Source organism: Chiloscyllium punctatum, chromosome 33, assembly GCF_047496795.1.
Source record: "Chiloscyllium punctatum isolate Juve2018m chromosome 33, sChiPun1.3, whole genome shotgun sequence".
Lineage (NCBI taxonomy): Eukaryota > Metazoa > Chordata > Chondrichthyes > Orectolobiformes > Hemiscylliidae > Chiloscyllium > Chiloscyllium punctatum.
The window spans coordinates 17,049,095-17,070,369 of record NC_092771.1 but is presented as its reverse complement, the minus strand read 5'-3'; the positions used below and the strand labels follow the sequence as shown (position 1 = coordinate 17,070,369).

The following is a 21,275-nucleotide window of genomic DNA, read 5'->3' as shown; positions in this document are numbered from 1 at the left end:
AAGGAAGGTTATGGTGAGTTGTCCTCTTGAACTTCCTAAGTATGGACACCCACAGTGCAGTGAGGAAGGGAATTGCAGGAGGTTAACTGAGCGACAATGAAGGAATGGCAATACAGTTCCAAGTCAGCAATAAGATGACAACTAGTGTGACACCCGAACAAATGCCTTCTGGAAATCCAAGTGTGTCCCATCCACTCTTTGTCCAAAGCACAGCTACTTCCTCAGAGAACTCCAACAAATTGGTTAAACACGATATCACTTTTCACAAAACCACGTTGACACTGCACGATTACTACAAACCTTTTTAAGCTCTTTCCTAAAATGTCATAACAATAATACCTCTAGTTATCTTCCCTATGACAGGTAAACTAACTGAGCTCAGAGGAAGGCAACTGGTTGGTGTCAGTCAGAGGACACCCCTGGGCGAAAGGACAAAAGGAAAACTGACTCAGACTTCCCTTTCTTCTCAGTCAGTACAAACATTTCCGATCAAAGCAAACAACATAAATGGATTCAGCAGCACTTGTGCCAACCCTTTGCTCTGTACAGACATTCATGAAGGAAGAGAGAGATTTTAAAAAGACATGACAGGCAAAACTTTTCCCTGAGAAAGTGGTTCTCATGTGGAATGAACTTGCTGAGGAAATGTTGAAGCAGTTACCACATTTAAAAGATATAGATAGGTACACGATTAGGAAAGGTTTGGAGGAGTATGGGCCAGGAGCAGGCAGGTGGCACTAATTTAGTTTTGGGATTATGTTCGACATGGACTGGTTGGACTGAAGGGTTTTGGTTCGGTGCTGTATGAACTGTGGAAAGCACTAGAAAACATCAAAGACTGGCTTAATCAGAACATCGCTGAAAATGTGTTGCTGGAAATGCGCAGCAGGTCAGGCAGTATCCAAGGAGCAGGAGAATCGACGTTTTGGGCATGAGTCCTTCTTCAGGAATGAGCCCTTAATCAGAACATCAACAAGGTCATCCACCGTTACCACAATTGGAAAGTTTAGAAGACTGTGCTTACTTGTACTCAGATGTCACCTCAAGTCTCACATATACCAAAATTTACCATCAGGCCCAATAGCAAATCAATATACAAGGTTTGAGCTAGACCACATCTGAAGTATAGTGTTCAAGTTTGGTCCCCTAACCTGCGGAGGGATAGAGTTAGATTGGAAGCAGGGCTCATCGGGTTGATTCCAGAGAATAGGGGGTTCTGTCTTATGAAGAGAGATTGAGCAGCTGAGGCCTACATTCTCTGGTGTTTAGTAGAATGAGTGGAGATCTAATTGATCCTAAAGGGTATTGACAAAGCAGACATAGAAAGGATGTTTCCACATGTGGTACAATCTAGAATGAGAGGTCAGTTTTTGGATAAGGGATAGCAAATTTAAAACAGTGACGAGGAGAAATTACTTCTCTCAAAGGGTCATGAAACTATGAAATTCACTTCCCCAGAGTGCAGTGGATGCTGGGACAATTTAAGGAGGAGACAGATTTTTTAATTAGCAATGGGTTTAAAGGGAAGCAGAGTTGAAGCATAGATAAGATCAACCATGATTGTGAAGTCACCTGATGAAGGAGCTGCACTCCAAAAGCTTGCGATTTCAAAGAAACAAGTTGGACTATAACCTAGTGTTGTGTGACTCCTGACCTTATTAATTGAGGAGCAGGCTTGAAGGGCTGAATGGCTCAATCTCATGCTCTTACATTTCTGTTCACTTCCTGCAAGGCTGATAGATGTAATGCCCAGAACAGAATACTGATGCAATCTAACAATGGTAACATAATCCTCACCCCCTTGATTCTCATTCTATTCTTGCAATTAAAGAAGCATTATCTACTTGAAAAACATTTATCAAACTTTAGTAGCTTGCAGATCAAGAATTAGATATCGCTCTTATTACAACAAAGCCTTGCGAAAATGATGTGACAAGTTTTATCCTGCTACCATCTGGCAGCAAACGATCAAGAAGGTTTTCAAAAGAGTCTCTCAAAGAGTTCCTTTTGTTAAAATTCCTGCTGGAGTTGTCTAGAGAATGAAGAGCTGGTTGAATGGAGAGACTACAAAAGGGACAATCCGAAAGCAAACAAGCAACTGTCATAGAGTCATAGAGATCTTCAGCATTGAAACAGACCCTTCGGTCCAACCCGTCCATGCCGACCAGATATCCCAACCCAATCTAGTCCTACCTGCCTTCGCAATACTCCACTCTGGAGTGGAGGCTTTCTGCGGATACATTGTGAGCCTTTGACAGCCTCTTTAATCAACCATATTCCTACTCCTACTGAATTCATTCGATCTCTAAGGTAATTCCAGGGAATAAATTGTTTGGTTCATTCAGGCTTTCTGTGCACATTGAATAAAATTAGCTTTATTGTCACATGTACTAAGAGGAGTGGAGTAAAAAGTTGATAATTCGCACGAGGTACCTTGGTACAGCTTCTTCAGTACAAGTTATAAACTCATAGTCATAGACATGTACAGCACGGAAACAGACTCTTCAGTCCAACTCGTCCATGCTGACCAGATATCCTAAACTAATCCAGCCCCGTTTGCCAACATTTGGTCCGTATCCCTTTAAACCCTTCCTATTCATATACCCTTCCAGATGCCTTTTAAATGTTGTAATTGTACCAGCCTCTATCACTTCCTCTGACAGCTCATTCCATACACGCACCACCTTCTACATGAGAAAGTTGCCCCTTAGGTTCCTTTTAAATTTCTTCGGAAAAACAATACAAAGACAAAGAAATAAAATTTTTGAGAAGATTTATAGCTCAGGTTGATGATAAGTAGGTAACTTAGCTCACTGAGCTGGAAGGTTCATTTTTAGATGTTTCGTCACCATACTAGGAAACATCATCAGTGACAGCGAGAGTCTCTGGTGAAGCGCTGGTGCTATGTCCGACCTCTCCTTTTGTAGGTCTAGGTTTCTTAAGGTGGGTGATGTCATTTTTGGTTTCTTAGAGAGAATTCTTAGAAGCATGGCATTCTAACCAGAACTCCATCAATAAACACATCGATTTAGATCCTATCTACTTTGCCTTGAAAAAAATGACATCAGCCATGTTAAAAAACCAAGACCTATAAACAGAGAGGCAGGACATATGACCAGCGCTTCACTGGAGACTCTCACTGAGGATGTTACCTAGTCATGGTGATGAAACGTCTGAAAATGAACCTTCCAGCTCAGCGAGCTAACCTACATACTTAAATAAATAAAATGCCCAGCATTGCAGATTGTAGGAATAAATTAGAAAATAGAGAAATGACAAGTTCAGAATAGTCCTTCCACCCAGTCCACGCTGGCACCCAACCTCCAGTTGGCACTAAGTCTCACCTCGAGGTTCACCAGCCTTTAGAGAACACTTTGATGGCTTCGTGGATCATATGTAAGCATCTTAATCAGAAGGTTAAGTTAAAGTCCCACTCCAGTAACTTGAACACAGGTCCCCCCTCCAAGGACGCACTGGAGACAATGGACAGGAGATCAAACTCGGACTGCTCTCCTGAATCAACGCACAATATAGAAAACGTGCAGGTGGAAACTCCTGGAAAATCCCACAATCAATATGATACAAACAAGTCCTCTGACCATTACTGTATTGTCGTTTGCAATGTGGCATGGTGCAGTGATGAAAGATGCTGTATCAATGCACATCTTCCTTGCAGTGCAAGAACATAGCACCCCAGTATTCAACAGGAGCAGATCAAGAAAATCACTGCATGTCCCAACACTCCATGCCATGGAGGAGAATGGGGGAATAATGCTTCTTCAGTTCCCCGCCTTAAGGCTCATTCGCTTTAAATGGTTCTGTCTGAAAACAAGAGGTTTGTAAAAGGTGACATGTTGATATCAACCACTGGCATCATCTGTCACAGAAGAGCGGTTTAGTTCCATCAGCTTTGATCTTGGGTGATGACAGACAATGGTAAATATAAACGGCAGGCAGAATTCAAATCTGTCAGGATGCAATGAGGCAGCATTGCGAAAGCAAGCCTGTGAGAAGGGAAAAAGAAGCTTGACAGTTGAAACATAAGAATTAGGAGCAGGAGCGGGCAATTCACTCGAGCCTCCTTCATTATTTAATACAATCATACTCATCCTCAAACCCCAATTCCCGACCCTGTTCCCAGAACCCTTTCCTAATTAAAAATCTGTCTATCTCCTCCTCAAATTTATTCAGTGTCCCCAGCATCCACTGTGCTATTACATATGTCCGCCTCCAACTCAGTGTTCTAGGCATCTTCCTATACCCTAGGAGAAAGTGAGGACTGCAGATGCTCAGTCGAAAGTGTGGTGCTGGAAAAGCGCAGCAGGTCAGGCAGCATCCGAGGAGCAGGAGAATCAATGTTTCGGGCATGAGCTCATTCCCGATGAAGGGCTTATGCCCAAAACGAGAATCCTCCTGCTCCTCGGGCTGCCTGACCTGCTGCGCTTTTCCAGCACCACACTCTCGACATCTTTCCATACCTTACTTTGATTAAGTCAACCGAATGAAAAAAAATCAATCGACTAATTGACAGGCGCTTAAAGAGGCAACCTTCAAAGGAAATCTAATAAATTAAACTCAAACTATAGTCCCAGGCTGATGACATGCTCCAGACTCCAGAAAGTTTAAATAAACATGGGAATGAATGAGTTATGTCAAATCAGAAGTTACCATTCATAACAAAAAAAATTAAGGCAAATTTAAAATAAAATTTGGCCAGAACTGATGCACTCTATACCGCTCCCCCATAAACACCATCCCCACACTGCCAGAACTTCCCCCACCCCTGACCTCAGCCCCAGCACTGCCCCTACCGATGCTAATAGGACACAGGCAGCTTCAGGCCTGTCACTGGACACTTAGAGGCCCTTCCTCAGAGGCATTGGGAGTGGGTTTACACATGGAAGGGAGCCAAACAGTTAAATATAATGACCCTGCCCACAGTTTGCTGCCTGGATCTGTATGTAGAGACACAGACACACAGAACATTGAGGAGGAGGTAAAGTGAGGGCGATCAGAGGTGCCCCGGTTCCCACGTCTGTACTGGAGCTCAGGACTTCCCTTGGGCCGGTGAATTACTACGGAAAGTTCATACATAACCCTGGCCTCCATCCTGGCACCTTTGCAAAAACTCTTAAAAGGTTCAGCCTTGGTAACGGTCGTGTCGCCAAGCTCTAGCTTTCAGGGAAGTGAAGAACAAGCTATCATCCTCTAAGGTGTTGGCACACTGTGACTCCAAGCAAGATCTGATATTCTCCTGTGATGCCTCCCCATTGGGCATCGGGGTACTATTAGCTCATTGGTCGCCCAATGGATAGGAATGCCCAATGGTGTATGCATCCAGGACTTTGGCCAATGCAGAGTGCTAATATGCCCAGATAGACAAGGAAGGTTTGGACGTCATATTTGGAGTCAGGAAGTTCCACCAATATCTTTACAGACAGAAACTCGTAATAACAACAGGCCATAATCTCCTGCTGGGTCTACTTAAAGAGGACAAGGCAGTGCCACCCATAGTTTCAGTCTAAATTCAGTGATGGGCTCAAATACTAAGTGCGTATAATTACAAATTGGAACACAGTCCAGGAGCTGCCTCCCACTGGCAGATACACCCCTAGTGGTACCGCCATTGGAAGAGTCCATAATAGTTTTAAATTTTCTAGACCCACTTCCAGTCAAAGCTGACAATATCAGACTTTGGATACAGAAAGACCCGGTCCTGGCAAAGCTGAAACAGCTGGTGGTGATGGTGGAAACCAAAGGACTGTCACAACTAGAAATGAAACCTTTTTGGACCCGGAGTGACCAGATCACAGTCGAGGATGGAATATTATTAGAGGGGGCAAGAGTGACTACCCCAAGCAAAGGTCACTGCCAGATACTGGCTGAACTCCAGCAGGGCCATCCAGTGGTTTCCAAAATGAAGATGTTGGCAAGAATCATAACTGGCAGCCAGCACTGGATGCAGACACACTGGTGGGGTAGTGCCCAGAGCGCCAACAAGGACAAAAATTACCGCCAGCAGCTTCCCCACATTCATGGGAATGGCTGAGGAAACCTTGGACTCGGTTAAACATTGACTATGCAGGTCCTTTCATGGGCTCAATGTTCTTAGGCATTATGGACACCCACTCAAGGTGGCTTGGAATGCACAGAGTACACTCGTCAAACACGGGGACAATGATAGAAAAACTGTGAACATCTTTTGCAATACACAGACTCCTTGAGGTGTTGGTCACAATTAATAGACCATCGCTTACCAGCAGGGAGTTTGAGTATTTCCTAAAGTCAAATGGTATCCAGCATAAAAGGACAGCTCCATACCACCCATCGTACAATGGTCTGCGAGAAAGAGCAGTTCAAACTTTGAAGGCAGACTTGATGAAACAATTTGTTTTTTATGAGAGGACCACCCCTGATGCAACTATTGGGATAGCTCCAGCAGAGTTGCTAATGGGGAGAAGACTCCGCACCAGGTTAAATCTGATCTTCCCAGATCGGGGGGTAGGGGAATGGTAATGGTGGTGGTGGAATGGGGGAGGGGGGGGGATGGGGGGGTCACAGCATATGCCAATGCCGGACCCAAACTCCGCTAAGCAAGAGAGGCATTTTACATCAGGGGATGAAGCTTGGTATAAGAACCACAGTCATGGTCCTGCATGGATAAGAGACATGGTCAACGCGAGGTTAGGTTCAGTGACGTATAAAGTTCTGGTTGGTGTGACAGTCCTGAACAAGCATGTGGACTGTATGAAAGCTACAAAGGTGCAAACGGCCTGGGCACAAAACGCACCCAGTTCCTCGACAGCCTTTCCGACTGTTCTGGAACCCGTGGTTTCTCCCTCTCCATCGAGCTTTGAAATCCCTCGGAATCAGAGATGGACACGGTGGATATCACTGCCTTGATGCCCTTGCTGCCTGAAGAGGAGAATTAATTTATTCTCAGACACTCCTGGTGGAAGAGGTGAGCTACCCACTGCCCGTGTCGGAGGCAGGATTGGAGGCACCTGACCCAGTACTAAAACAGCCCAGGAGGAGCTAAAAGGAAAAGAACCGGCACTTGTCCTCAGACTCAGAGGGAGAGGGAGGTGGTGATCGTCAAAAGGTCAGCCAAGTGGATCTCATAGATTATGAGTTGCCTGATTGGGGCTTTTAATCTGGTCATACAGTTGTAAAGCACAGAAGCAGACCCTTTGGTCCAACTCATTTATGCCAACTAGATATCCTAAATCAATCTAGTCCCATCTGCCAGGAGAGTCAGAGAGCCCTGGCTGACAGAGGTTCTCTGAGAGCTGGCTGTGAGGAAGCTGGATCAGTCTTGAGGACGTTAGCCATGTAAAGAGAAGGTAACTTGGTGACGGGACACTGGCCTCTATGGAGTTACTTCAATGACCTCAACTGTTTTCGGTGGCAGAGAATTCCACAGGCTCACCACTCCCTGGGTGTAAAAAAATTCCAAGCCTACCCCTTACCCTTAGACTGTTACCCATAATTCTGTGTGTTACGTATGGGGTACGTAAAGCTGGTCAGGTAACCTAGGGGCGGAGCTTGGGGTCAGCCTAGAACCGGTTATGGAGGTGTGAACATGTTCAGATTTACTATTTGCCTATCTTACGATTCATTCCTGGCTTCAAAGGAAGCACCAACAAAACGCTGGACTTCTCTGTCATTGGGGATATCTTTCCTGCCTTTACCCTGTCTAGTCCAGTTGGAATTTTTATAGGCTTTTTTTTAAGATTAGATTACTTACAATGTGGTAACAGGCCCTTTGGCCCAACAAGTCCACACCAACCCGCCGAAGCGCAATCCATCCAAATCCATTCCCCTACATTTACCGCTTCACCTCACCCTACGGACAATTTAGCATGGCCAATTCACCTGACCTGCACATTTTTGGACTGTGGGAGGAAACCAGAGCACCCGGAGGAAACCCATACAGACACGGGGAGAATGTGCAACTCCACACAGTCAGACGCCTGAGGTGGGAATTGAACCCGGGTCTCTGGCGCTGTGAGGCAGCAGTGCTAACCACTGTGCCACCCACTATAGGATCCCCTCCCCGACTCCATTTCATTCTTCTAAACTCCAGTGAATATCGTCCTAGCCGATCCAGTCTCTCAGGTTACAGCTCAATCCAATAATAGAACCATTAGGAGGTTCTCCAAGATTGTCTACCAACCCTGCAGCAGATGACCAGCGTGGTGCTAAAGTGCAGTCAGAAATTAAGCAGTAGCCCTGTCAAAAAGTGCAAGCTGTTGGGGGCGGGGAGGGGGTGGCTGCAGTATTGAGAAACCCATGGAACACGGACTGTCTGGGCTGTAGACAATCCAAGCGGAGTTAGAATCTGTGATCCATCAGGGTCTCCTATTGCAATGGAATACTGTGCACAACAAACATGCACGTCAAATCCCTAGTCTTTCTTTATATGTGCTCAAGGTGTTAGTCAATGTCCTTTAACTGTGCATCCTTGACGATACAATTAATGTCCCATTAACAGGGATGCCTGGGAAAGAGTTTGCATTCAGCTCTCGAACGTGATTAGGGTGACAACTAAGCTGCCAACCTGCTTTGGGAACTAGATCAACAACCAAGGGGGAACGGTTCAGGGCATGGTTCTGCAGCAGATTTCACAATATTTCCTCGCACTGTTTACTATCAGCGATGCACCAGTTGGTAGCACTCCCAGCTGAGTCACAATGATCCTGCATTCAGATCCCACTCCAGAGGCTCAGAACAAAAGTCAAGGCAGATATTTTGAGCGTTAACGAGGGAGGTGCTGCAGTGTTTCAGGTGCTACCCTTCAAAAACGACCTGCTGACAGCTGGATGACATGGCACTCCTTCAGAGAAGACCAGGTGGAACATGGGCCGAATGGCCTAATTCTGCTCCTATATCTTATGATTTCCTGGCCCATATCTACCTCTGAATAAACATCACAAGAACAGATCATTACCACATTGCTATTCATGCGAGATCGCTGCGTGTAATCTGGTTGCTGCTTTCTCTATGTAGCCATAGAGTCAGACAGCATGGAAACAGACCCTGCAGTCCAACTAGCCCATGCTGACCATAATCCCAAAGCAAATTAGTCCCACCTGTCTGCACTTGGCCTGTACCACCTCCACCCCCACCCCCACCACCCGTTTCTTATTCCAAGTATCTTTTAAATGTTGTCACTGTACTCCCATCCACCACTTTCTCTGTAAGTTCATTCCACATACGAACCACTCTCTGTGTAAAAGAATTACCCCTTGTGTCCTCTTTAAATCTTTTTCCTTTCCTCTTAAAAATATGCCCATTAGTTTTGAACTCCCCCACCCTAGGAAAAAGACCCCTGCGATTTACTTTATCTATGCACCTCATGATTTTATAAACCTCTATTCGGTCACCCCTCAACCTCCTACATTCCCGCGAGAAAATGTCCCAGTCATTCCAGTCAAGTTTTAGATCTTAAACCCTCCATTCCCGGTAACATCCTGGTAAATCGTTTGTGAACCCTGTCCAGTTTAATAACATCCTTCCTACAACAGGGCGACACAGTAGTCCAGAAGAGGCCTCACTTACATCTTGTACAACCTCAACACGATGTCCCAACTCCTATACTCAAAGGTCTGAGCAATGAAGGCAAGTGTGTTAAACACCTTCTTAACCACCCTGTCTCCGTGATGCAAAATTTAAAAGAATTATGTATTGGAACCCCTAGGTCTGTCTGTCCTACACCACCACCCAGGGCTCGACTATTAATTGTATAAGCTCTGTCATTGTTAATTTTACCAAAACACAATATGTCACATTTATCCAAATTGAATCTGCCAATCCTCAGCCTACTGACCCAACTGATCATTACAATAATGGTGGTACTTAATTTGCTGTCAAGCACTTTTGAGATATCCAGTGGTCATAAAAAGTGGGGTTTTTTCAAATGCAGGGATTATTTTACTATTTGAAGGAAGAGGCTAGCCTTAAATTGGACCTATCAGCTTCATAACGGCCTTTGGTCCAGTGTCCAATTGGGAAACAGAAACCTGCACATCACTACTCAAAAACAAACTCTATCCCATTGCAGACTGTGTGACAAAGTTTGATCTAAATCCAGGAGTTGGAACAAGCGCTTGCAAAGAGACATCCTCCTTACAATCTGGCTTTGGAAACATCTTCTGACTCCTAGACTTTGATAACAAGTAGAAGTCTGCTGGGTGAGTGAAACAAGTCCAGAACAGAGTTGCGTACCTTGCCAAACACTTCTCTTCTGCTGCACATCGTAGGGAATACAAGTGAGACCTCTGCACGTACGTGGATGCTTGGACGTAGTGGGGATCCGGTACCAAGTCAGGCAAACCTGAATGAAACAGGGGAGGAAAAGGAAAAAAGAAACTGTCATGAATCACTGAACAAAGTTCATCTTCATGGCCAACACATGGCTTTGCACACTGGAGGCCCAGGGCAGATCATTTTCTTAAACGGGGAGTCTTCTAATCCAAATGGGTCGAAGAGTAGAATTTCTGTCTGGGTAAATAATAAAATGCTGCAGAAACTCAGCAGATCTGGTGCCAATCATAAAGAGAGAAACAGAGTTCATGTTTTTTTGAGAGCAACACAACCTTTCTTCAGTTCTTCCACTGTTTTATCTTTTCTCCCCATAAAATAAATGTTTTCTCCATATTTGACTGCACAGTTATCCTTTCAGGTAGCCCGCATAGGCTTTCCCATGTCAGGTACGGGAGGTCATAGAGTTATAGTCATAGAGATGTACAGCATGGAAACAGACCTTTCAGTCCAACCTGTCCACACCGACCAGATATCCCAACCCAATCTAGTCCCACCTGCCAGCACCCAGCCCATATCCCTCCAAACCCTTCCTATTCATATACCCATCCAAATGCCTCTTAAATGTTGCAATTGTACCAGCCTCCACCACTTCCTCTGGCAGCTCATTCCAAACCCGTACCACCATCTGTGTGAAAAAGTTGCCCCTTAGGTCTCTTTTATATCTTTCCCCTCTCACCCTAAACCTATGCACTCTAGTTCTGGACTCCCTGACCCCAGGGAAAAGACTTTGCCTATTTACCCTATCCATGCCCCTCGTAATTTTGTCAACCTCTAAAAGGTCACCCCTCAGCCTCCGACGCTCCAGGGAAAACAGCCCCAGCCTGTTCAGCCTCTTCTTAAAGGTTGCCCCAAAAGTTACAGAGTCCGAGGATCCTACCAAAATACGAGCAAGGGCAGTTCTCTGGGATTGTGCCAAAATATGCTGGAGGGGCAAATCCTCAGGCACTTGCCAATATATACCAACTGTGCTCGCAGGAATGTGTTAATACGAGGAGCGAGGAATCCAGAAATGCTGACAATGGCAAGGGTTGCCCCTGGAATGCACCAACATTTGCCCATTATTATTATGCCAAAAAGTGCAGGGCACTGGTATGATGCCAGTGTATGCCTAAATGTATGCTGTGAATGTCCACCACCGCCAAGAAAAAAGATGGCTGGTCAATATTTCCCATGCTGCCTATAACCCGTGAGAGATACAGCACTGAAACAATGTTACTTCTATCAAGTCATGTTGAGAAATCTCAACCCAAAATAACTAGCATCATCCATTAACTACCTGTCACTTCAACCCTCTCTCATCCAACCAACTGTGTACTCAGGAAATCACCATCTTCTCTTTCCCTCTCTTGTTTCATGTTGCGATATCACAGTGGGGATCACAGATACCATCCTCAGGTTCTTAATGTCTTCTGTCAGCCTCAAATTACAGTCAATTTAGTGATGCCTGTGGTCGGGTTAGAGTAGATAGGGAAGAACAGTTCCCATGCGTGAAAAGGGTCAAGGACCTGACAGTTTTAAAGTGTTTTACAAAAGAAGCAACTGCAAAGTGCAAAACCACCTTAACATGCAGCGAGTGTGAAGGATACTAAATGCACTGCCTGGAACTGTGCTGAAGGCAGGTTCAATTGAGCCTTTTAAGAGGGTTTTAATTGGTTGTTTAAATAGAATAGATTCCCTACAGTGTGGAAACAGGCCCTTCGGACCAACAAGTCCATACTGACCCTCCGAAGAGTATCCCAAATTAACACATTTCCTACCCTTTTACTCTACATTTACCTCTGACTAATGCTCCTAACACTACGGGCAATTTAGAATAGCCAGTTCACCTGACCTGCACATCTTTGGACAGTGGGAGGAAACCAGAGCACCGGGAGGAAACCCACACAGACACGGGGAGAATGTGCAAACTCCACACAGACAGTCACCCAAGGCTGGAATTGAACTGGGGGCCCTGGGGCTGTGAGGCATCAGTGCTAACCACTGGAAATAGAATCAATGTGTGGGGTAATGGGGAAAAGGCAGGAGGTAGGCACAAATTTGAATGGTCAGACAGCCAGTGCTGTCACAGTAGGGTGAATGGTCTCCTTCTGTCTTTGGGGACATCAGACAATTGTAGGAGGGAGATGGGGGGGAAAGAGGGTTGCAATGGTAGATTTAGATGAGAAAAAGAGTTGAAGGCAGCCCAAATCTAGAGGGCTTAGGTTTAAGGTGAGAGGGGAAAGGTTTAAAAGAGACCTAAGGGCAACATTTACACGCAGAAGGTGGTGTGTGTATGGAATGAGCTGCCAGAGGAAGTGGTGGAGGCTGGTACAATTATAACCTTTAAAAGGCATCTGGATGGGTATATGAATAGGAAGGGCTTGGAGGGATATGGGCCAGGTGCTGGCAGGTGGGACTAGATTGGGTTGGGATATCTGGTCGGCATGGACGTGTTGGACGGAAGGGTCTGTTTCTGTGCTGTACATCTCTATGACTCTCATAAACCATCAGGACAGTGGTGGTTTTAACATCTCAGAGGACACTTGCTGAGCAGTACCCTAGACTATTCACTTGGACTATGAGCTCAAAACCAAAAGTGGGGCTCAACTCAGGATTCATGAGGAATTCAGCAATTTCTCTAAGCAGAGCTTACACAGGAATGAGAGATGGACCACGGGTCTGGAATTTGATTGCTCCAACCCTTCTCTTGAAAACTCATCCGCTTGAATTCAAGCCAGGTTTATATTTTCCAAATGTGAAGTGGATGCCCAGTGTTTATCAAAACAGGAATTGAGAACTATTGATGTATAAAAAAATGAATGGCCTAAATGTTTACATATCCTTCAAAGTATTTACAGTACACGAAGCAAGCAAGGCGGATGTAACTTGTGTCGTTTTATTAGTGTTTCATGGCCCTAGTTGCATGTATTTCCTCCTTAAATAAACAGTTTGGCCATAAAATAGTTTCAAGCTCTAAAACGGTCCAAATACTTAAAGTAAAACCTTACAGGGGGAGTTCATTCACTAGCCCTAAGCAATGACAAGGTCTTACAATGTGCCACAAAGTGGCACTACAGCAAACGGAGGCATGGTTAAAAACTACAATGCCTCTCACTTTGGTACATTTTTTCTATTAGCCAAGATCTTGACCTCACTGGACTAATAATCCAGAGACCTCGGCTAATGGGATTCAAATGGCAGCTGGTCTAACTTAAATTCACTTCATAAATCAGCAATGCAAGGCTAGAGTCAGTTATGGTGATGATGAATCTATCATCAATTGTTGTAAAAACCCATCTGGGTCACCAGGGAAGGAAACCTGTTGTTCCCCACCTGCTCCGGCCTAAGTGTGACTCCAGACTCTCAGCAACGTGGTTGACTCTTCCCTACCTTCAGAAGTGACTGAGCAAGCCACTAAATTCAAGGACAATTCAGGATGAGGCAAAAGAAAACCCCGGCCCCACGTCCTATGGGGCAGTATGGTGGCTCAGTGGTTAGCACTGCTGACTCACAGCACCAGGAACCTGGGTTTGATCCCCACCTTGGGCAACTGCCTGTATGCAGTTTGCACATTCTCCAGTGTCTGCGTGGGTTTCCTCCGGATGCTCCAGTTTCCTCCCACAGTCCAAAGATGTGCAGGTCAGGTGAATTGGCCATGCTAAATCGCCCACAATGTTAGTTCATTAATCAGGGGTAAATGAAGAGGAATGGGTCTGGATGGGTTACTCTTCGGAGGGTTGGTATGGACTTGCTGGGCCAAAGGGCCTGTTTCCATACTGTAGGGAATCTAATCTAATCTATGAGAGGATGAAAAAATGTTGAACATCAAAAGGGAGCACTAAGCTAAATGAAGCCACTCACAGTGAGTTGTACATTTATCAGGGTCCCGGTCGGCTTTCCTATGTCCTACCCCCTCAATGGAGATATGGGAATGAGAGGATACTCTCGAGGAGGTGAAAGAGGATTTAGAGTCATAGAGATGTACAGCGTGGAAACAGATCCTTCAGTCCAACTCCTCCATGCTGACCAGATATCCTAACCTAATCTCGTCCCATTTGCCAGCACTTGGCCCATATCCCCCAAACCCTTCCTATTCATATACCCATCCAGGTGCCTTTTAAATGCTGCAATTGTACCAGCCTCCACCACTTCTTCTAGCAGCCCATTCCACACATGCACCACCCTCTGCATGAAAACGTTGCCACTTAGGTCCCTTTTAAATCTTTCCCCTCTCGTCCTAAACCTCTGCCCTCTAGTTCTGGATTTCCCCATCCCAGGGAAAAGACTTTGGCTAATCACCCTATCCATGCCCCCTCACGATTTTATGAACTTCTACAAAATCACACCTCAGACTCTGATGCTACAGGGAAAACAGCCCCAGCCTACTCAGCCTCTCGCTATAGCTCACATCCTCCAACCCCAATGTCATCTTTGTAAATCTTTTCTGAACCCTTTCAAGTTTCACAACATCTTTCCGATGGCAAGGAGACCAGAATTGTACGCAGTGTTCCAAAAGGTGCCTTACTAATGTTCTGTATAGTCGCAACATGACATCCCAACTCCTATATTTAATGCACTGACCAATAAAGACAAGCAGATCAAACGCCTTCTTCACAATCCTGTCTACCTGTGACTCCATCTTCAATGATCAATGAACCTGCATTCTAACGTCTCTGTTTCTCTCCAATTTTCTTCGGAAAGCTGAACCACAAAAATTCAAGAAGCCATTGGTGCTAACCACCTGCTCTGTTCCATGGTCAAGCAGTCACTCTTCATAGCTTCCTCTTTTCCTATACCCAGTTGTGTCTAAAGTGCTGAGGTAAGCTATTCATAACACTACATCCCTCAGGATAGGGGCCCCATTAACCATGGTGGAGGGGAAACAACCATTAGCAAGTGCTCAAATCCAACTGATGAAACTGAATTGAATACATCTGATAATCTGAAAATGGTGGATACTGCCAGATTGTTACACAATCACAGCCGATTCTCTAATGTCCTTCACTATAGAGTCTCTGTCATTCTACCTGTATGCAACTATGGTTCATCCTCAATATCTTCAGGGTAACCAGATAGATCACAACAACTAGCCTCAACACTACTGTCCACAGCCCAAGAATACAAAGGGTCAGATATTTAATCCAGCTCCAGCTGATTACCAGGTTAGGATAATGTTCTGTCAGTCAGACAATTATCATCGCTGCAAATTCCTCCCAGCCTACTAAAAATGAAACTGCAAACAAACTCCGCTCTGTTGCAAGATTTAACAGAAGGAGATTTGTTTGCAGTCTACCCATGAATCTGAAAGAATGATCTTCAGATGCGAGAGGATACATAGGGTGAGACACATTCCCTAAAGATTCTCCTTTGGGTTGATGGGGAGGTACCAGAAAACACCACAGGGATTTCACTGTCAAATGAATGATGGGTGAATGGAAAAAATCATCCTTATTTTTAGCGTGAGCTGCAGTTGAAAGAAAAATGTTACATTTCTGTGGCAGCCCACATACTTCATAGTTAAATTAATTTCAACTTTATTCATTGTTACAGTGTAGCATCAACGGATGAGAGCAGGCACTAGTGTAGGACCAGGAAAATGTTCTCGGGAACAGGGGACTCAATCCCACTACAGCATCTGATGGACTTTGGATTTGATTGCCCTAGAATTCAAAGCTAGTCTAAGTAATAATGACCATGAAACTGTAGCTTTTTGCCAGAAAATCCCATCTGTTTCACTAACAGGGAAGGAAATCTGCCATTCTTACCTAGTCTGTTCGAGATATGTGTCCTGACCTACAGCTCTGTGGTTGACTCTTAACAATCTTCTGAAAGGGCCTAGTATTTCACTCAGTATCAAGAGATGGACAACAAATGCTTAATTGTCCACATCATATGCAAAAATCTTTCTTAACTAACAAGGGAGTCAAAGAGTATTGAACTAATGAATCCCTACAGGGCAGAAAGAGGTCTTGCAGTCCATTTCCAGAAGGTATTCAACAAGGTGCTGTTAAAAAAGGCGGCTGCATAAGATTATCATCGCTACAAATTCCTCCCGGCCTACTAGAAATGAAACCGCAAACAAACTCCGCTCTGCTGCAAGATTTAACAGAAGGAGATTTGTTTGCATTCTAACCATGAATTTGAAAGAATGATCTTCAGATTTGAGAGGATACAGCGAGTGAGGCCCATAGTGTTCCAGGTAATGTGTTAGCAAGGTTAGAAGATTAGATAACTAACAGAAAGCAAAGAGTGCTTTTCTGCTTGGAAATCCGTGGCTACTGTCATTGTTTACAAATTACATCGACTATTTAGAGTTGGGGACCAAGTCTAATACATCAAAGTTCGCAGATGACACTAAGATGAGTGGTAAAGCAGAGTGTGCAAAGGACATTGCAAGTTTGCAGAGGGATATAGATGATTAAGTGAGTGGACAAAGGTCTGGCAGATGGAGTAAAATGTTGGCAAATGTGAGGTCATCCGTTGGTCAGAGTAATAGCAAAATGGACTATTATTTAAATGGTGAAAAATTGCAGCATGCTGCTGTGCAGAGGGACCTGGGTGTCCTTGTGCATGAATCTCAAAAAGTTGGTTTGCAGGCAATTAAGAAGGCAAATAGAATATTGTCCTTCCTTGCTAGAGGAAAATAGGGAGGTTATACTGCAGCTGTACAGGGTGTTTGCGAGGCTACACCTGGAGTACTGTGTACTTTTGGACTCCTGACTTGAGAAAGGATGGGTTGGCGCTGGAGGGGATGCAGAGGAGGTTCACCAGGTTGATTCTGGAGTTGAGGGGGTTGGCTGCTGAGGAGAGATTGAGGGCTGTATTCACCAGAATTTAGAAGAATGAGGGGGATCTTATAAAAGTATAAAATTAAGAAAGGAATAGATCAGACAGAAGCTGGGAAGTTGTTTCTACTAGAACATATAGAACATAGAACATTACAGTGCAGTACAGGCCCTTGGGCCCCCAATATTGCACCAACCTATTGAACCAATCTGAAGCCCATCTAACTTACACTATTCTATTTTCATCCGTATGTCTATTCTATGACCATTTAACTGCCCTTAAAGTTGCTGAGTCTAACTGCTGTTGCAGGCAGTGTGTTCCATGCCCCTACTACTCTGAGAGAAGAAACTACCTCTGACTCTGTCCTATATCTATCACACCTCGATTTAAAGCTATGTCCCCTCATGCTAGCCATCATCATCTAAAGAAAAAGGCTCTCACTGTCCACCCTATCTAACCTTCTGATTATCTTAAATGTCTCAATTAAGTCATCTCTCAACTTTCTTCTCTCTAACGAAAACAGCCTCAAGTCCCTCAGCTTTCCTCACAAGACCTTCCCTCCATACTAGATAATATCCTCGTAAATCTCTTCTGAACCCTTTCCAAAGCTACCACATCTTTCCTATAATGTGATGACCAGAACTGTATGCAATACTCCAAGTGCAGCCACACTAGAGTTTTGTACAGCTGCAACATGACCTCATGGTCCTGAAACTCAATCCCTCCACCAATAAAAGCTAACACACTGTATGCCTTCTTAATGGCCCTAACAACCTGGGTGGCAACTTTCAGGGATCTATGGACATGGACACCAAGATCTCTCTGCTCATCTATACTACCAAGAATCTTACCATTAGCCCAGTACTCTCTGTTCCTGTAACTCCATCCAAAGTGAATCACCTCACAATTTTCTATATTAAGTTCCATTTGCCACCTCTCAGCCCAGCTCTGTAGTCTATCTATGTTCCTCTGTAACCTGCAACATCCTTTGGCACTATCCACAACTCCACCATACTTAGTGTCATCCACAAATTTACTTACCCACCCTTTAACCCATCAACCATTCAAAAAAATATCAAACAGCAGTGGCCCCAAAACAGATCCTTGCAGTACATCACTAGTATCTTGAACTCCAGGATGAACATTTCCCATCACCCACCACCCTCTGGCTTCTTTCAGCTAGCCAATTTCAGATCCAAATCACTAAATAACCTGCAATCCCATGCCTCTGTATTTTGCGCATTAGCCTACCATGGGGAACCTTATCAAATGCCTCAGTGAAATCCATATACACCATCAACCAGTTTACCCTCAACCACCTGTTTGGTCACCTTCTCAAAGAATTCAATAAGGTTTGTGAGGCATGACCTACCCTTCACAAAACCGTGCTGACTATCCCTAATCAACTTATGCCTCTCTCCATGATTATAAATGCTACCTCTTTAACCTTTTTAACACTTTACCCACAATCGAAGTAAGGCTCACAGGTCTATAATTACCAGGGTTGTCTCTACTCCCTTCTTGAACAAGGGAACACTTGCTATCCTCCAGTCTTCTGGCACTATTCCTGTAGACAATGACAACATAAAGATTGAAGTCAAAGGCTCTGCAATCTCCTCCCTGGCTTCCCAGAGACTCCTAGGATAAATCCCATTTGGCTGTGGGGACTTATCTCTTTTCACACTTTCCAGAATTGCTAACACCTCCGCTTGAACCTCAATTCCATCTATTCTAATAGCCTATACCTCAGTATTCTCCTTGACAACATTGTCTTTTTCCAGGGTATATACTGATGAAAGATATTCATTCAGCGCTTCAATATCGCCTCGGGCTCCATGCACAACTTTCCACTACCATTCTTGATTGGTTCGAATCTTACTCTCATCATTCTTTTATTCCTGACATGCTAATAGAAAGCTTTAGGGTTTTCCTTGATCCTATCTGCCAACGACTTCTTATGTCTCCTCTGGTCCCTTCGTAGCTCTCTCTTGAGTAAAATGGCCAGATCATATGCTTCAATCAGGATGTTGCTGGAAGGGAAGGCTTGAGTTATTAGAAGAAACTGGATAGGCTGGGACATGATCGTAGGAGGTTGAGGGGTGATATTATAGATGCTTATAAAATAATGAGGGATATAGATAAGGTGAATGGCAGGTATCTTTTCCCTAGGGTGGGGAATTTCAAGAGTACAGGGCATATTTTTAAGATGAAAGGAGAAAGATTTGAAAAGGATATGAGGGGCAACTTGTTTTAAACAGAGAGTGGCTCGTGTGTGGAATGAACTTCCAGAGGAAGTGGCGGATTCAAATACAGTTACAATATTTAAAAGACATTTTGATAAGTACATGAATAAGAGATAAAAACCAAAAAGAACTGTGGATGCTGTAAATTAGAAACAAAACAGCAAGTTGCTGGAAAAGCTCAGCAGGTCTGGTAGCATCTGTGGAGAGAAATCAGAGTTAATGTTTCAGATCCATTGACCCTTCCTCAGAACTTGAATCAGAAATGTTTGGAGGGATATGGGCCAAGTGCAGGCAGGTGGGACTGGTTTAGCTTGGGATTATGGTCAGCATGGACTGGTTGGGCCGAAGGGTCTGTTTGACTCTATGACTCTACAATTGATGGTCAGAACACTGGAACAAGACTTCTCCTCAAAATGAAACCACGAGATATTTTGAAACCATGTCATGAGCAGTGTCTATGAACATGATAAAGACACTTGCAGCAGCTGAGCTTTGTACCTCATCACGATTAGTGAGCCAAAATATTTGAATCTCGATGGTTAAAGGCTAATTTCATGGAATTAAGTTTTGATGGCAATCTTGAATTTGAGGGACAATACTCAACAACAACCTGCATTGATAGAGCACCTTTAACATTTGCAACTATTCTAAGGCATGTCTGCAGCTGACTTGTTCTGAGCAGAAGGGAAATGGTATACCCTACAAACCAGCACCTCTGATCCAAAATTCCTGAAGCACATTCCCAATATTGGGAAGCTTTCCATTTGGGAACAAACACAATTTATCCCATATTTACATTTAATTGCAAAGTGCAAGAACCAGGGAACTAAAATACAGGATTCGACTTTCAGCAAAGGTTAATGCCTTGATGATTACCACAACTTGTAAAAACAGCTGGATAAATATCTGATTGGAAATGTAATTGAAGGTTACTTGGTTAAATACAGGCAGATGATTAAATACTCCAGGGCCTGTTACAGTCTTCATACTCCTACAACAATACAGATGCCATCTGTGGAAAAGCAACCAGCTAGCAAAGAATAATAAGAGGTTGAAAGGTTAAAAAGATAGCCTGGAGTTCTGCCCAACAACTCTCAGGGGTCCTGGAGAAACATTTGTAGAACTTAAGATACATTGGGTAGGGCTCGCTATAGACCTGAGAAAGGAGATTTATAGGATAAAGTACATTTCCGAGTACCCAGCTGAAAGGTCCTTAATGCGGTTAACACACAAAGGTCACTACATAGAACAAGAGGTGGGACTGCCTCTACTCATCATTACCACAGAGGTCAATGAAAGTGCAAATCTGTGACATCTCTGTTCTGGCAGCTTCAACTGTTTAACAGATCTACAGTGAAGTAATGACATAACACTCTCCAGACACCTTCAGGCAATGAGTGGTACAGTATGTTTTCCCCAAATATCCCCATGTCTCCTTGCTGGGGAACATTCCAGAATACCACAGTACACTGTGAAAACAACATGTTTGATATTACTGAACCAGGACTTCTTAAAGTTTATTCTCTCATGGAGGATGTGGGCATCATTGGTGAAGCCAGCATTTGTTGCTATTCCCCAACTGCCCTTCGAATTGCGTGTCTTGCTAAGCCACTTCAGAGGGCAATAAAGAGTTAGCCACATCACTGTGGGTCTGCGATTCCAGGTAAGGATGGCAAATGTCCTTCCCAAAAAATAGTCAGCAAACCCGATAGATTTTACGACAATCGACAGTTGTAAAGATCACCATTACAACAACAACAACACTCTAAAAGCTTGACACCATCTAGGATAAAGCAGCCCACCTGATTAGCACCATTACAAACATCCATTCTCTTCACCATCAACGTTCAGACAGCGCCTTCCAACCCACGGCCACTTCCATCTAGAAGGACAAAGGTAGCAGATACATGGGAACCATGCCCTACAAGGTCTCCTCTAAGC

General features: G+C 44.2%; 1 protein-coding gene across 1 annotated transcript in view; it reads right to left on the bottom strand.

Moving 5' to 3' along the window:
- Window positions 1–21,275, bottom strand: part of loxl1 (lysyl oxidase-like 1) — an 88,704-nt gene that overhangs the window by 42,113 nt on the left and 25,316 nt on the right. The window contains exon 2 of the mRNA XM_072553066.1: window positions 10,228–10,336. Within this exon, the coding sequence (XP_072409167.1) occupies window positions 10,228–10,336 (109 nt within the window). The remainder of the gene's footprint in view (window positions 1–10,227; window positions 10,337–21,275) is intronic.